General features: G+C 43.6%; 1 protein-coding gene across 7 annotated transcripts in view; it reads left to right on the top strand.

The window, feature by feature from the left end:
* The window catches only part of LOC126918634 (dipeptidase 1), a 237,515-nt gene that overhangs the window by 148,729 nt on the left and 70,473 nt on the right, over window positions 1-18,313 (top strand). Inside the window, exons 1-2 of one of the 7 annotated variants that reach the window (XM_050726744.1) lie at window positions 12,321-12,445; window positions 13,794-15,575. The exons of 1 other annotated variant lie outside the window; for it this stretch is intronic. In XM_050726744.1, coding sequence (XP_050582701.1) covers window positions 15,451-15,575 — 125 coding nt within the window. In that variant the 5' untranslated portion in view covers window positions 12,321-12,445; window positions 13,794-15,450. Of the gene's footprint in view, window positions 1-12,320; window positions 15,576-18,313 lie in introns of those variants that run through there. 5 more of the 7 variants (XM_050726740.1, XM_050726743.1, XM_050726742.1 and 2 more) reach the window with 5 other exon arrangements.

The following is an 18,313-nucleotide window of genomic DNA, read 5'->3' as shown; positions in this document are numbered from 1 at the left end:
TTTTCCGTATCCGTGCTCTTTCTTTCCGCGATCGCGCGGCGCCTCGTCACGTCGTCTCATTGCGACACCGTGTAATTTTCCAGCCAACATTCGATATCCTTCGCGAATCAATTTCTACTATCGAACCGTCTATTTTCATTGGGAAAATTTCAATGCGTTCTGTCGCAGCGCGTGTTCGTTTCACTTGGCACCGCTACAGTGTACCTTATTTGATATTAGGTCGTCCGAAAAGTTTCTTTCGTTTTATAGGAAAATAATGGATGCACAACATTTTCAGTTTTATATTATTTTATCGAATTACGTATGATCCATGTTGTTCTATCAAAATAAAGATCACAACGTCCCACAGATTAGGTTTCATTTTTGCCCAAAGATGCATTGTTGTAAAAGACGTGCCTGTAAAGGAAGATATTTTTCGGACAACCTAATACAATGTAATTTCGTAAGAGTGAATTTGTGAAAGAATAATAATAGTATTTATGCAGAAATACCTTACAAGCATAATTAAAGAAATGGAGTTTCGTCCACTAAATATTACGACGATGTATAATATGATATACTTTCGCGTTCGTTTTTAAATTTCCGACACGAATGATAGAAATAATGTCTAATAGTGTCTAATAGTTAATTATACGTCGGAATTGCAAATAAAAGACCATGAGCAAAAATGAATGTCAAATTCGCAACGTTGACGTCAGAAATGGAATTCGGATTCGGAACTACGTGTGCAATTTGGATAACGTTAAACAAATAATGTAGAAAAATAAGCAAAGCCTCTCTAGTAAATTCGGCAATATTCTTATATTATAACAATAATATAAGATAGACTTATAATATAACTATCATTAATTTCAAAGAACCGTTTTCAATAATATTATCGCTGGAAATAAATGCGCGGCATAGATAGAGTTAATCTATCGCCCTAAAGAACACCTAACGATCCGTCGGCAAACTATGGAATTCGCGAAGAGAGAGAAGCACTCTTTTGAAATTAGAAATTCAAATATCTGACATTTCGCACTTATTTGCACGAGCGGCGAAGAGAAATTCAACGAACACGTACGAATTCGTGTCTGCTCGATCTTTGAGAAAATTATAAGAACGTTCCTTTCGGCATCCAAGAGAGCCAGCGACGGGGGGGGGGAGGGCGGAGGAAGCTACGTAGAGGATCGAAGCGAAGCAGAGGAGGGCATCGATTTTCCAAGGAAATTCGCAAAACTAGAGATGTCTGCCGGCGAAATGGGTTAATAAATCGTTCGTCGCGATAGATCCCTGGGAACCAGGCGGAAAGAAACGAGGAAAAGAGAGGAGGTTAACAAAAAGGAAGAATAAAAAGAAAAGAAAAAGGCTGATGGCCGCAGACGCCATCTTGGGATTTAAATTGGTCCGGCAGGTTTATCAGCATGCATTGGCCGGCGCTAGAAAAGCATTCTAGCAAGCAACGTTCCTTCTCTGGTTTGAGCTTCCTTACAGTATAGAAACACGGAAGATAAGCCGGATCCGTCCGATTTTGTGGCACCGAGAGAGAGTTGAGTAAATCGTGGTTCGAATGAAGACTCGACAATCGTTCGAGTGTCGCGTTATGTTCGACCAATTTACCAAGTCGAATCCCTTTCCTGAATTTTTATCCTTCCTTCTTCTCTTCTCATCGTTAGTCGCAGATTCCACCAGCCTTTTCTATACGAACCTTCGTTCGAAACGACTTCTAACTGACGATATCTCGATTAATTTTGGTCGAATATTTATCGAGTATTTGCTCATCACCGTCGCAATTTCTGTTCCCGCAGGGCGCCTCGTTAAAATCTGATGGAAGATTTGCACGCGATACGATCTCCATTGCGCCTGCAGCCGCATAACCGAAACATTTAACAACCCGTGTCGTCGTAAAACGATGAAAAATGCGTCGTTGTGCGTGCGCCGGATACACACGCTTTTATCCAGGAATCGCTAGCACGCTCCAACGATCGTTGCGAAATAAGCGACAAGACGCGAATCCATTTTAGTTTATGTCGATCCGATTCTCTGCAAAAATTGTTTACCCTCCGAATAGAAATATCGGACACTTTGGACACGAGAAAGATTTACAGAACGAATTAATCTGAATCGTTGTTACGAGTTTTCTGTAAGTCAGCCAAGATATCGTACAAACGGTCGTTCACGAAAATACATTACATCTATAATTCAACAAGCTATCAACGGTTTAAGAGCCTCTACCTGAAAGGAGCATTCTTCTTCCCATAGGGCCCATGTTTTAGGATGGTTAACAAAGAGACAAGACGGAGGTGAAAAAGAAAAGAGGACATGGGGCGGCAACGAAGAGAAATGAAGGCACGAAACTAACAAACGTCTGCAGGTACCGTTCCATGCAAATGTTCGACAACTGTTAATCACGAGGAACCCTGTTAATCACCCTGGAATACACTATGAGTCTTGGTCCTTCGCGAAATACATATACATATACGTGTATAGTTTCAAAGCTTACCGAGTATCTCGTAGTCCATTCCATGCAAGTACATTGCCTTACGAATGTATTTCGACTTATCAGAAACGTTCTATGGTCCGCATTGAAACTACAAGATATTTGATTACAGTCATATGCTTAGTAGAAAGTTAGTTCACGAGATGAGGAATACTTGTTTCTATTGGGTTGGCAACTAAGTGATTGCGGATTTTGTCAGTACCACCTAATGACAAAATCCGCAGTCACTTAGTTGCCAACCCAATATATCGCTGTTTCTTCTTCGACGTACAGAGATTATAGGAGAAGTATACGATAGGTCAGATCTTCCACTTTTCAGCTTCAGTACATTGTCGATTGATCTTACGTTATCAAAATCCATCTTTTATTCGATATCGGAGCCAAACACGTGCTTCTTCATTTCTTTCAGACGCCACTGCTAGCGTTCCTGCTAACCGCACGTCTGATGAAATCACAAGAGAAAATGTGGAAGCGAGCGAAGACGCGTGAAATTGAAGAAAGAGGGGAAAAGAAGAAAAAAAAGTGGCGAAAGGAAGGGTGGAAGATAGGGGTGACTGGTGATACCATCCGATCTAATTCCAAAGGGTTACGTTCGACGTGGCAGCCTGCTCCGCTATAGAATTTTTACCCGCGACCAACGGAGACGAGGAAGAAAGAAAAAAGAAAAGAGAAGGGATGTGGAAAAAGTGCAGTCAGGAAATCGGATCTGTGCCACGAAAAGGAACTTACCGGAAGTTCCTCTCGCGCTGCCTTCTCTCTGTTCCCTTTTATCCCTTCTCCGCCGGCCGTCGCTATCTTTCTACGAGCAGTGTTTCCGCGAGAGTAAATTCATTTTCAGGCACGAAGCGGCCCGGTTTGAAAAAATCTGTCGCGCGGTGATTTGAATTTAAGAGTTCGCTCGTGAAATCGTATTACGTCGTGGCACCGCGGCGCTGGCCACTCGAGGAAATCGGAAATAAACGCCGGTGCACATTTCTCTGTAAGAAAAAGAGATAAAGGAGATCGGCGAAAGAAGCGAGATAGGCTCTAGCCGGCAAGAGAATCGGAAATGAAAAGAAACGACGCTTGCCACAAGAGCTCGCGTGATAAAGTGCACTACCATTTACGAGTATTACTGGTCACATCCAAAACACGATACGTGTCTGAAATTATTACGAAAGTGAGTAATCGATTAGAACAATGTAGAATATGAACGAAATAAGAATCTGGGATAAAAATTACGGAGAAATAATATATTGAGTATTATATGTTCGTATATATGTATAATATACGATTCTTTGTTTCATCAAAACCTCGTTATGGATTCATTTATGAGCTGCGTAAGGCCAAAGAACAACAAATACAATGGAAAATGTAGCAATATCGTACGAATGTATAAAACTGATCGGTAATGGAATAGAATATATATATATATATATAATTATACAATGGTTTAATTGCGTTATTGATAATTGATACGAGATGAAAGTGAGAAAGGATAAATACTTCACATGCGCTTTAAAGCTCTCGAGACTCGTAGTATCGCAACGAGACAGACATAAATTAATGAAATTTCCCTTATTGCATCGCAATCTAATCTATTAGAATTAAAATTTCAAACGACACGGAATGAGCAAGGAGTATCTCGTGTTCGCTTCTCGCTATTCTATTACAGTTCCTGATGATACTTTAGCGAATACGAAAGGGCTTCTCGTTACACGACACAGGCCGTGCGATAGCTCGAGCACTCGACGGAAATGGTCGATGGATGACGCCGATCGAGTCGAGAGCGCGAGTACTATCCGAGAGTCGGCAGAAGTTAGAGTTGCAAAATTAATTTGAGGCGAAGTTTGCTAGAAAGTGAAGGAAAGCCGGAAGAAAGTTGAACCGAAGGGATGAGACCGGTGAAGAAGGCGCGCTTGGTTCCTATAGTTGCATAAGGAGAGTGCAAACCAGCGGTGATGGTCAAGTTTCAAGCGCTCCCTTTTTTCTCATCTTGGCGAGTTGACAAGCGATTCAGTCGGCAAATACTTTAATTGCATAAACCACGGTGAGACGATCTCGCCAGCTAATGGCAAACTATGGCACGCTTAAGTCGTCGGTCTTCTTCCGGTGCTCTTCGCGGTGCGCATATATTTGCAATTTCCCACCCGCCACACCGTTTTATTATTCTCTTTTCTCTCCCTTTATCCAACTTTTTCTACGACAGAGCGTCCTTGAACGAACGACAGACAGCCAGTTTCCAACTTGAACCCGATGTCAAGGGTGGCTTTTCAGAGAAAAACTGGAAATTAGAGAGATGCAGTGCCAGCGGCGGTCATTCGCTCGTAGCGGAATTACACAAGTTTTTCGGCGGATTATAGTCGTGTCTAACGGGACTTTCTCCGGTACTTTGCTCACGACGAATTTCACTGGGCGTTTTTCCACGACACGGGGAAAAAACAGCTTTGTTACTAACGTCTAAGCCGGATTCTCAGCTTCTGTCCCGGCCCGTCCCTCCCCCCGCCCACTTCTCGCGATCATATCTACGGTGGCTCGGCTTATTCTTGATACGATACGGTACTCGATAAATCACGTCAATCTGCATGCATTTGCAAATACCGTGAGCAAAGCTCTTTTTTATCGTCGACATTATTGAACTAACGACCGGCGCAACCATTAAAGGAGAGGAGAGCCACCAAGACGCCATTTGAGCCTGTCGTTGACCTAGCCAGCAGCGAGCCACTTATAATAATGATGTTCATGAAAAAACCACAGAACGAGAAGCACTCGGGCACTTTTAATAGCCGTACGATTTAATATATTCCGTGTGTTTTAAATTCCAAGCTTAAAAACTTCCCGCCGGGTCCTGTGCGCCGTGCCGGCACGAACCAGAAAAAACAGGCCAAGCTAAAGCTGTACTCCTCGATGAATGAGAAACAAAAACCGAAATGCGGCCATAATATCTAACAATTAAGAACCCTTTTATCGTGCCTGAGGGACTGTTATTCAGTCGTCGAGCGGTTGCTAGAGAGGACTAGAGGAACAAAAAGAAACGTCGCCACGGGAAAGGCAAAAGCGTTGATAGAAAGAAAGACCTAGGCGAGGAGAAAGGTTACTTTCTTTCAGACCGCAGTTTGATAAATACTTTGTCGGCAAACGATCTCTACCGGTTACACAAATCTTTTTTCCATCGTTCTTTCGGGGAATGCAGTTCCGGTAAAAGGAAAATTACCCTCTTGGTGCAATCGTAAACAAATTACTCTCGGTATCTAGCGGATTCTTTACGCGTTACGAAGGGGCGGAAATATAACTCGATGGTAACTACGAGTCCCTTGGTACTCGTGCTTCCTTGTATGCGTTTTGTTCGTGCGCGTCTGTGCCTCCTCTTTCTTTTCGATAAATCACGCTTCCCTTTTAAGCACGTTAATCCCGTGCCAAGAAATTCGGTCAATAGGCGCGTTCAACTCGCGCGTTCGACTGACGCACGCGTACACGAGGCGACCCTGAAAATCTTTCCCTGACTTTTTTACGCTTGTAACAACGGACCATCGGCAGGAATCCAGCAAGTATTTATCGATAATCGATCGCCGGTAGTTTCATTCTCTTCCGGCTCGTCTCGCTCGTGATATATATGTCTATTTTCTCTTTCTTACGCTTTCTACGCCAATTCTCCGTCTTTGTCGATGTCGCCAGGTCGCTCGGCCAGTCTCGCTCCCCTTTTGAAGGCTAAAGGTCCACTCGCAAGCGTAGCCAACCACTTCAAGGAAAATACCAAGGATCCTGTTTCAAGGTTTGCATAGCTTGCACGAGGCTCGTAGCGCAGCTATTCCACGTCTTGTACACAAGGTTACGTGTATAGGAGCTTAGACAGGTACTTGAGGAACAGGCTGCGTGCTTTGGGGTAATTTCTCACAGGTGCGGCGCGTCGACCCTGCCACAGACGCAATCTGGCACCTGCAACGACACACACGCGTGTGCATTGTACTGTCGCGTGTTTGTAGACGCGCCACGCCTCCTGTCTTCTCGTTTCGCGATCCGAGACCGGATAAATAATCGTATCACCACGCGTCCTGCCCCATGATCTCCCTTCATGTTCCGGCCAGCCTACAGAGAACGTAAGATAGAGTCAGAGATACAGATGGACGTAGAGAGAGAGAGAGATCTGCGTTCGATTTTCCATCCAGCGGATTTGCCTCTAGAGATTCGAATAACGTCAGTCAACGGCTCGTTCACTTGCCTGTTAAAGGTTCGCGTGTCAAGAAAAACATACACAATGTTATCGGTGAACCGTTTCCATATCACGCATTGTTGGTAAGAAGAAAATTCAGCGACAACAGCAAGCTACTGGCTAACGAAAGAATAATTATTGCACGAGCGTACGGCGTTCGCCAGAAGCGGACGAATAATTTAATGAAAGAGAAAGGGCACGGAGAACGAACCGTAGGAAGGCTGAAAAATCGTTCAAGCCAAGAATTTTCTATTACGATCGTGCTACCGTTCAGAAGCATCGCCCGAGGGGAATCCGCCAAATATTCTCTAACTGCCACGGATAGGTCGATAAAATCGATATTGAATCGATGAAGCTAATGGTTGGTATCGCGTAACGTGGCTGATATCGTTATTACGCTGAGATCGCCACTTTGGGCGTGGACGCAGTTTAAACGATACGTCGCGTCGTTCAATCGCCCCCGCCGAATTCGCCAACTCCCGGAACACCTCTGCAACACGATGCTGGTAACGGTTTCCTACCTGGATATTCGCGCGACTACTTTGTTTCGGATACAATGGCGTCGGTGCTGCTGCTCCCGACGCTGTCACACTTCTCGAAACGTGCTCGAAAAATTGATCGAAAAATAAGGATGCTCCGACAGCGGTGGATTCTTCTGACGGAAATATTTGATCCGACCGAACGTAATCCAAATCCAGACGCAGACCCAAGCTTAAACCAGCGGATATGAATTTCAATTTATCCAGCGAAGATTAGAGAGTAGCGTCACGCGAACCAGCGTTTCCTCAAAACTGTAAACCACCGTCTACCTGGTAATTTCCGCCGGATAAAATTGCATGCCTAAAGCGAGCAATCCGGACCGGCGCGGCGAGTTTTTTTATCGCGTTAACGTGGCCTGATATTGTCGTTATTACACTGCCCTCGCTATTCTCCCTCGTGGACGCAATCTTGAAGGTGGAACGCCGTTACGTCCGTTCTGGGAACATCTAAATCTCGTCGCGACGCCACGCTCTGCAACACCAAAGGGCGTGTCAGTCACGCGACGACCGATCATCGTTACCACCGGATAAATTAACTTCACTCTGCACCCTATAATTTTATTGCCAAGTCGTACGTATTTTTATCGGACGTATACAAATATCGTAATCAGCTGTGTTAATCGATAAACACGATCGAGCACGTCAATTATACATCTTTTGCCTCTTTTTAAACGTAAATTTCAGAAGAAAAGTTTTCGAGCAAAAATAATTTACGAGGTCGCTATATATGTATACATATAATGGAGAAAATTTGGAGTCCGATCGTTCCAGGGAAAAATCGGTTTGGTGAGAAATACGCATCGACGACTTGCTCCGATTTCGCAAATTCTAATTATGTTCACGTACTCTCTGACACGTGGCAGTAGATTTGTCTCGAACAGAATCGTTTATGAGATGGTTCTATGGATTTACGAATGCTCGGCTTTGTTCATCTCCCTAACGTTGTTCTTCTTGATACCTGCACGTTGTTTAATATAACACAATGCAATATCGTTTAGGTCGAATTTGCTGGCGCAGATGTTTCAATCTCCCGTTCAGGCGAATGTTTCGCGTAGAAAAATATCAATTCAGCATTTACGTTTCGCTGATGTTTCCTACAAACTTGACCAGGATAACTAGCTTCAACTTTCGGCTAACAGCGGTCCGATGACTAGAAACGTTCTCAGAACAATCTCACCGGGCTAATGTAATTATTATTAGAAGAGCACTGTGTACATAGTCGCACATAGTTTGCGACTGTTTCCACTTCGAACGATCTGTAATTCGCGGTACACGAATATAACTACGATCGGGACGTGCAGTCGAACAGGATCGGTATTTGCATGGAACTTTTTTTATATCATTTTTACATCCCTGATCCGTCGCGCGAAACGAAGTCCGAATCGATACTACGATAACATTCCCAACACACACACACACACACAAAAATGCCGAAATTCCCTGCAACGAATCCGGTAACTACGTTTCGATCATTTAGCCAGCAACATTGTGTCAAAATCGAAGATACGAAAATACGCGCCATTCGGGTCGTATCGGAATTGCGTGAACGATACCAGCTGCTCGATTATTCTATCGTTCGTCCTTTTTTACTCGATGGATTCCGGTTATTCCATACGATATCTCATGAAAGTATTCGAACGATATATTTTACGTGTCTTCGAATAGACGAAATCTTACGAATATATTCTACGTGCTGTACGAAGTTTTTTGAAACATCAGCACTGTAACAAGACGGAACTGTTACGATTAGACTGTGAACTTTTATGAAAATTCATATTTTTGAGGACATGAGTGAGAAAGTAGGAACATCGGTGGAAAATTAATTTTACCTACCAAGTATTGTAGAAAACGCTATGCTTTGCATATATTTTGGATATATATTTTTGTATATCGTGTGCGTCTTGCGCAATTCCCTTTCAAATTCCATATAAATGCACAAAAACCTGCACTCCAGTTATTATTATGTCGGTGCTTTCTTTCCTTCCAGATATTTTATATCAATCTCAAGATATTTATCAAGATTATCAATGAATTTCAAGATATTTTATATAATAAAATTAAATAACAAAATTGTATTATAATTATATATAATAAAAATACAAATTTCCTACGATGAAACGTTAGGATACCTTCGCCAACTACTGCACGCTACCAACTCAGGATCGAAAATTACGATACACCCTGTATCAGGCTAACCTATTCGTGTTACAATGTTGCGTTTCCTATTCAGACGCGTGCCATTTATACTTCTCACGCCACGTCCAGCGATAATCGAGTGTCGTCGCGTCAGGGTGAGTCGTTTCGTTGGATCATCGCCAGTCTCGACGAGACTGTGCTGCGCAAATTGCATCTGCTCGAGCACGCCAAATTGACCATGAGCCGAGGAAAAAACCGGCGATTCGGGAAACGTAAAGTACCAGCAGTTTCCGGTGCGCGTGATCTCGTATGCAGCCTCGTTTCATCATCGAGTCACCGTCGTCGTTGAGACAAACAGACGATCATCACGGCGGATGCGATTTTACACGTGCATTTATACGACGAGCATTTCCGACTAGACCAGCGTTTTCCACGCGCGGACTAGCGCCGTTTCTCCTCGTTAACACCACGCGATAATAATTATTCCACGTCGTACCGGTAATTACACTGGGAATCGCGACCAAGCAGCCAGACAGCCGGACAACGGGGGAAAAAAGGGAAAATCTGCAGCGTGAATTTTTCTGTTCGGGCTCTCGACACGGCGTTCTACTTTCGGCTTTTTAATGATTTTCGATAAATTCGTGGGGCCGGCTTCGAAATAACGATCGAATCCCGGTAACCAGGCCTCTATAGCCCATTTGAAATTCATATTCCCCGGGGACGATGGTATTTCACAGCTAGTGGAACCGACCTTGTGACATTGATGGGATTAATTATGAATTTTCGAAAGGAGCTTCCGATCGGCGAGGAATTGACCCACGAAACCGGAACGAACATGTACAAGGGGTGATTGATCGACGTGTATTATTACGCGTGTTACGCGATAATCGGAGCTCTTAGTCGAGACATCGTAATTTTGTTAATTAAGTCGTGATCGTGAAGCGAATCGAGTTTTCCAGTTTCCTGAGTGTCGTGTAATAGCGGAAGGCAGACGACGACAACGCGGAATACACGAGCCTTCACAGCCAGGCAAATGCGGATACATACACGTTAAACTGATTTATGGTCGCGACACCTTTTCAAAATTTGCATTCGACCGACCGTGAGACGAATGAACGTCCTGCTGACTGGCAGCGTGTGAAAGGAGCAGAGAGGAGGGAACAGAGAGGAATAGGCCAGGGAAGGGTTAAACCAGGCTAACGGAATAAGCAGTAGCTTGATAGAAGCAACGCGATGACTGTAAAAGTGCATCGTGCTCGTCAGATGGATCCGTTTATCCGTATACTTCTGAAGAAATTAGATTCATCCCATGTAAACACCATGGCTATTGATTTTCAGGATTTCCTATATGTCAATAAAGTCTCTAATCTCAGATTAAAAGAGGAACAAGAATGATCAGAAAGCGAGATTATTCCTTAGCCTCAATGGTTAATTCTTGAAAATCTAATGTTGACTTGGTTTTTAACAGTTAATTTAAATCTGATATCTGGTATTTATTTCTCATTATTCCGAATATAAATAATTGTATCGCGTAGCGTACGATTTGGAAACACGTTTTAAAGAAATAATTTCAGTATATTCTTAGTGTATCAAATACTTGTGTGACTTTTACAAAATGCATATTTTGCAGTAAATATTCTGCAACCCTTATGTAGTTCGTTATACCTTTGCCAGTTTGTTTCAAACTGTACCAAGGTAGCCGTAACAGTTCTGTCGCGTTACAATGCTAACGAAGTTATACAAACTTTTATGTAGCACCCATCCATAAAAGTTTTCCACGTTAAGTGATCAAATACTTTCGTGCCTCGTTCTCTATACATATATTCTACGTCATTATAACCCGTCTACAATACTAATAAAACATCCTGTGTTCAAGTTCAATCGATAAAAGAGGGTGACAAAAATGAAGTTTTTTATTACACCAACCAAAGTCTAGCATTAATGAATATTCTCTGCAACAGAATCATCGACAAGCATCAACTTCCATGGATCAGCCTGCCATAAAACCAAAAATAAAGCAGTAGAGAAGATCGACCACGAAACCCTTCGTCTGTGAAACAATTCGTCGAAAGGTCGGTCGCATATCGTGAGCTAAGCCGTAAAAAAGGAATCAAGGCGACGCGATCCTCTTTACGGGGCTGTAAAGCAGCGACTGACTGTTGGTTGCTGGCGGGATCGCACAAAGAATATCTAAATCGGCGTAACCGTGACGCCGTCTGCTTTCCTCCCGAATTCTTGTTGCCAAAATACACACACGTGCATTTGCAGTATTAGGATTAGGACACTTGTGAAAACTTGAATACATAATTCGCGTAATCTCGTGTTGTACTCGCTTCGTCACGGAACAAACTTCTTTAGTAATCACACAGTCCACTCTTTCCTTTCTGCTACATCAAAAGCTGCGAATAACGAGCTGCTCGTGCGAGAATTTATACAAGTCGCGTTCCGTATGAAATCAGCAACTGTCCTAACGCTTGTAAGCGGAAGCGTACGTAAAAGGACGAACGAAGGCTGAAATCTACTCAAAAAGCATGCCAGATCGCGCGTTATAATTACACAGCAAAGTTCTTTAGCAATCGTACAGTTCGCTCTTACCTTTCTGCTACATCAAAAGCTGCGAATAACGAGCTGCTCGTGCGAGGATTCGCGACGCAACAGTCGCGTTTCGTACGAGATCAGCAGGTGTCTTAATACTTACGAACGAGAGTATACTTAAAAGAATGGTCCGGCTAGAAACGATTCGAAAAAGCTTGGCAGATCGCGCGTTCGTCGACCGATGTGCCTATATGCAGACGGCCGGCAAACAGAGGAATACGTGGGATCGGAATACGAAGTGTCGAAGGGGATAGCGGGTTCCGGAAGAGAAGGCAGTGAGATAGGGGAGCGGATCTCAATGGAAGAGAGGACGATCGTAGAGAGGTACGGGAGCGCCTGCGCCCTCGGCTATACCGAGTTTCTGCGTACGTTTCCATCAGTCGGGTCTTCAACTCCGGACCGCGAACAACCAGTGATCGGGGCCGCGTGACTTGGACGCCGTGCTAACACCCTCTCACAGACCCCTTGCAAGAGGATCAGCGACGCGACGCGCACCGGAAACAAAAGGTTCTCCAGTGAAAGTTTCGATCTTATACCGGTACTGTCCGTGCTTCCGTTTTCCCAACGATTTACGCGGCGAAACTTCCGTTCCCGATTGCGGTCCAAAGTTTCGCGAACAAGTTTTCCGCAGAACTTTCACACACGCTTTCGCCGCAACGAGAATTTTTGTACTTCTCTGTATCTCTCTTTCTCTCTCCCTCTCTCTCTTTCTCTGCTACTAGTAATTTTACAAGGTACGCAATAGCGAGCATTGTTTTTTACAAGTCACGCTTGTTCTCCGCTCGAACGATGATGCTCCATTGCAAGTGGTTCACGCGCGACGAAGAACTAATCGGAAATTAACGAGAAAATGCTTCCGATTAGCAATTGAAGTAGAACGATTGTTAATTGAAATTGTGATCGGGGAAGCTTGGTAGTTTCATCGGCTGGATTTCGATCGTTTGTAAATGGCAAAGCAGAGTGATCTCGCCTGCGAATATCTAAAAATTCACGGCGAAGGATGAATCTTGGGAAGCTAGACGAGCCACGAGATCATTGGTTACCTTGTGAAGGAGGATCAAAGGGCGTGATCGTTAACGCCGTTAGCGCTAATTAATCACCTGTCATACAGATAAATATCGTGTATCACGCTGATAACCGGTTACGAAACTATACGACCATGTATGCCGATAATTATGAACAGGCTAACTCATTAGTCGCAGTCGACGTTAACGGCCTCGTTGCAAACGGTGTCGCCTGTTTCCATCGCGTTCCTCCAAACCGTTCAATTGTTAATCGGATTTATACTCTGTGACACCGTACGAAAGAACGCGGTTACACGGTAATTGCCTTTGAGAGCGATTAGATTCCTTCGGAATCAACGAATCGAAATAGATCGAGCGAAAGAGAGAGTGAGAGAGAGAGAGACAGAGAGAGTGACAAAATTTCAAAAGCGTCAAACGATAAAATCCTCGCGTGTTTCGACCCTCAACTCTTTTTTTCCATCCTCGGATTGCAGTAATGCATCGTTCGACTGGAAGCCTCTGCGGAACGATCGTTCGTTCGGTCGCGTGGAAAACCTCATGAGAGAGAAGATCGTGCACGCGGACGCAATCAAAGAGACTGGAAAAAAGGTATCCACGTCGGATTGAACGATCCATCATTCGCTACTGGTGTTGGCTGAACCAGAAAGATAGGCGGCCTGATCGAGATAGAGGGAGAAGGAGAGAGTGAGAGAGAGGGAGAGAGAAAGAGAGAGAGGGAGAGAGAGAGAGAGATAGTGCAACACGCAAACAGGAGGAAACCATCCTCCCCTAGCTCGGAGATTGCGTAATTAATCGCGAGACTTAATCGAGTACCGAATTAATTGGGACAGATTTACGATCGAGGTCTGTGACAGTGGACCGCGATACCGTCGACGATCATGAAGTATCACCAGTGCGTGCAGATGACCGCGCGGCGGTCGCAAATGAAAAAGACCGCACGGGAGCGTGGTTCGATCCGACAACGTTAAAGGGACACGGATCGTACATCACCGTACCGTCCCGGAACACCGGTTCCACCCAATTCCCAAAAAGGAAACGATCGAGCAAAACGAGTTTTTCACGCTCGACCTGCACGACCAGCCGGCCGTACGTTTCGCCTCTGCCTTGCCTGTCCATCTTTTCACGCTGCTAATTAATTTTCATCCTTTAGCGCACTCATGGTAATCACGCGGTGTTCGACGACAACGGCCAATGACTGACAGTGTTTTGAAAAATAAAATCACGAAGATCGTCGCGAGTCGCGTGGTTCGTGGTAACGAGCTGAAGATACTCATCGTGGATTCGCGAGGCCAAATAATTTGGACAGAGTCAAGACCCTCGAGTCCCCAACGTGCTTCAACGTAATTAGCAAACAGTCACCGCCAAGTATTTCCGCGGGAACAGTTCAATTTCCTCGCAACATTCTCGCCCTAGGCCGAGATTCTGACCAAAAGCCGGGATCTGGTCGTCGAAGCAGGCACTGTGCAAATTGTAGCCTCCGAAAGGGCGGTTGCCTGATTCCATCAAGCTCTTTATAACCTCTCGAGGACCAAGAAGAACTGAGCCGATCGATGGGGACGAGCTTCGAAAGGTAATTCGGTGTGGCGATTATAGGAAGGAAAATTGGTGGTTGAATGTCTGTGAAAGGAAGAAATTGGCTACGATTTTCGAGATCTTTATATAAAGATTCGAGATGCCGATGGAACGAGGTGGCCAGATAAGTAGGGAAAATTCGATAAACGGGCATCATCGTTGAACCACGGGTTGAAACTTTTCGTTAAAAAGTGCATTCCTATCGGGGCCGCGCCACTGCGGCGAAATTAAAAGCAGTCGACGCGCATCCTGTGGCGAACGGACGTAAAGATAAGAAGAGGACAGTGCGCCGGTGGTTGTATAAAAAAAAAAGACAATGCTAAAACGCCGCCAGAAATGCGAGCAGAGAAAGAAGCAGAATAAACGATTCGTGGAACTTTTTTAACTGAAGTATCGAGTACTGAGAACAAAGTTAAATAACGGTGACATAAAAAGTTTATCAGCAACGACCGCGTAGTTGAACCAACAAAAGACTCGCTAAAAAAGTTTGTTAACCGAACGATAACGCACAGGAATCTACAAAGATGCACGAACGCGAATGTCCAGAGGACAAACAGAAGTTTAAGAAGAAAAAGACCTTATGATCTGCAACTGTCAAGAACGCTGTAGTAAAAGCTTAGTGCGACGATAATAGAACGGAACTCAAACGACGTTCTCGGATCTGTAACTGGACGATTGGAAATTTCGTGTTCGCTGAGAGTTACGTTCTACTGCCGACGAGTTCCGTGAGAATGAATCGTGACGAGTAAGAAGGGTGAGAAAACGGTAACGTCCGAGTGAAAAGGGGCCGAACACGACAAACGGGAAATTGTAGAATCGTTGTTAGGAGGGATATCCTGCGGGTGAGCCGGTCAGCCGACGGTGATGGCATGAGGACATTAGTAAGGAAGAGCTGCGGGTCCAGCGAGGAGGAGGATGAGGATGGTGGTGGGCGTGATGGTCCTTGGTCAGCTACTGACGAGGATTTTGCTCGCTGCCCACGCAGGAGATCGACTCGCGGCAGCTCGCAGAATTCTCAGAGACGTGCCATTGATAGACGGGTGAGTAAAAGGAAAGATTGCTCTAAGATTGCAATTTTACGATCTATACATTTTTCTACTATAAAGAAAGAAAGAGAGAGAGGCAATTTGAAATCGACAACTCTGTACGATATGCAGGTAGCTTTTCTTGAAAAACAGTGCTAGTTTCTATAAATAAAGATTGGAAGATTTTGAGGTTCGATTTTGGGATTTACCAATTTGACGAAGAAAAGGAGAACGACGAAGCTTGGAATCTGTAGGTTTTTAGAAGTTTACACGAAGTTTCACTAGAAAGTAGTACTAAATAGAAAGAGGAGAATAAAGTCACATAAATGTAGCTCAGTATATATTTTAGTGAAATAGTTATCACTAAAATACGATATATGGAATTAAACTGACTTTCTTTTCAATGTAGCAAATAGTGAACGTTATGTAGCACGTGATTATTAATTATTTTATCTGAACGATGGTTATGTCAACGAGAATCGTGTATGCTAGTAATGTGTCCCTAAATAGTGGATTATTTTAAATAGAACGATTGTTTAATCATTCGGAAGAAAATTGATTACGAGGCAAAAATTGATACGCGTCAAGGATTAATGTAATGAATTTGTAATGCATTCGGTGAAATTAAAGGAAATCGATAAGAAGTTCGTGATGTAATAAATTAAATTTGTCACAGACGTCAACCATTTATAAGAATGGGCGACAATTTAAAACGGGAATAACTTGAACATCGCCAATCTGTTTTTATGCTTTATCGAATAAAATGTCAGTTCGTTCTCATTTCATATTTTTGTTACAATTAAATTGTGAATATTTATGGCTTTATAGAAAATATAAAAATTCGACAAATATATAGAATGCATAGAACGTGGAAAAATACACAAAATATCTAAAGTATAGCGAAACAAACATCTATCTACATTTCATCTCCTTAATTAAATTAATAAATAGAAATGTGAATCTACACAAGCATCCGCGTTCTAATTATAAGTTTTTAACAAAGCATTCATGAGTCTACAATTTATATAACATTCTCTATCTTTTATTTGTATAATATTCTAACACCGTTCTGTGTGAACACCTGAGTTATCCTGTATATCATAAAACAGCGTGATTCGATCGTAGTGAAACGATTGCAAGTGGAATTTAAAACGAGGTATACATAGGCGAGTTCGCGTTTAGGGATGCTAACGTTGCCTGTAGAATCTACAGAGACCCGTTCCACCTCTCCAGCCCTTGGTACTTGAATTTTTGGCGTGCGTCTCGTAAAATTGTTGAAATTTTAATGAATAACTGAAAACTCTAGTGTAATCGTTAACTCGAGTGCTCTATTGAAGCATCGCAAGGTACGAATTTATAGCCAGTGGAGAACAATGTCGTCGTAACGACGCGCATGGACGACATTCTATAGCCGAAGCATGCCTCTAATTACACCTGAATTAAGCTTGAAAGGAACGTCGTCCGCGTGTCCTGTCCAATTTGCGATCGAGCGTCGAATCGTCCGAAAACGCTTGCTTTTCCATCTCTCTACGGAGGGCCAAACTTTCCTTGGATTCCACAAACGAATCGTTTCTCAATTTCGTAGCCATACATCGTTGCCATCCACGAAATCGAATCAGTCGACGAAAGTTTATTTTCCACGTCACATATTTCTATCGTTCGGTTTTTTTGATCAACTCGTCTCTACTTTTTCTTGTTTCTCCAAATTGATGAATTTTGCCGAACAATGAAAAGGAAAAACGCGCGAGCAACCGCAGTAACTTCCTCGCGGGAAAATAGAGGAGCAAATTGTTTTTCGTTGACACGATGTAAAATTCGTTACGCTAAAATTTCAGCGACAAACGTGCCCCAGAGTTTCGCAGAAACTCGCCGATGACAAAAGAAACGCGACACTGTTTTTGATACGATCGACCGCGAAAACCTAACAACTCGCGCACAATGCGCAACGTCCGCCCACTGCGTACGAACAAACACGCGGACAAGAACGTACAAGCGATTAAAGGGTGAAATATGAAAATAGTATCCGCGAAGAGATTTGGTGGCGATGCGACTTAAAATCGTTCCTTTATCTCCTCTGAAGGGAAGAAGAGCCGCGATTCGATTCGAAGAAACTCGAGAGTCGCGTGTTTTCTCAGAGGTAATGAGAAAGTTTCACGAGTGCGAAAGAAAAGACGTTAATGAAGGAAGAAAGAGAAAAAGGAAGCGGCGAAGCGATTGAAGAGAGACGGCGAAGACGGAGAACGAAAGGTGTGAAAGGAATAAAAGCAGGATGAAATTTATCTCGAGGATGGCCAGTGGCTATTGGTCTTCCGCTTTCTCAAGTTACCTCGAAGTAGATACGAATTTCCACTTCTCGTGGCTGTGAAACAATGCCTCGTGTCTCCTTTCGCTACTTCCATCCGTATACGTCCCAGCGCCTGCCTTTGCGTATTTCGTTGGCACGCGACTCTATCGATGTGTCTCACCTCTCGATAGCCTCTCGAATCGAAAAGCAACAATGATCCCTCGTCGTCGTAAAATTTCACTCGAATGATCCATCGAAACCAGGCAAAGATCCCTTCTGCTTCGAACAACCAACGGCAGTTTTCGTTCGTTCCACGGTGTGGTGTATTTGTAAACGTAGAAACAATTACAAAGCAATAAAAATTCTTTCGAGTTGCTTTGCACTTAGATAGGCGAGCCGACTATCGAACTGTCTATCGATGTGTGTCTTTTTTTTCTCAAAGTATAGATCTGTCACTGTCGTACAACGA

The sequence above is a fragment of the Bombus affinis genome, chromosome 7 (assembly GCF_024516045.1).
Source record: "Bombus affinis isolate iyBomAffi1 chromosome 7, iyBomAffi1.2, whole genome shotgun sequence".
Taxonomy (NCBI): Eukaryota; Metazoa; Arthropoda; class Insecta; order Hymenoptera; family Apidae; genus Bombus; species Bombus affinis.
The sequence above is the reverse complement of the archived record's forward strand: the minus strand, read 5'-3'. Positions and strand labels throughout refer to the sequence as shown.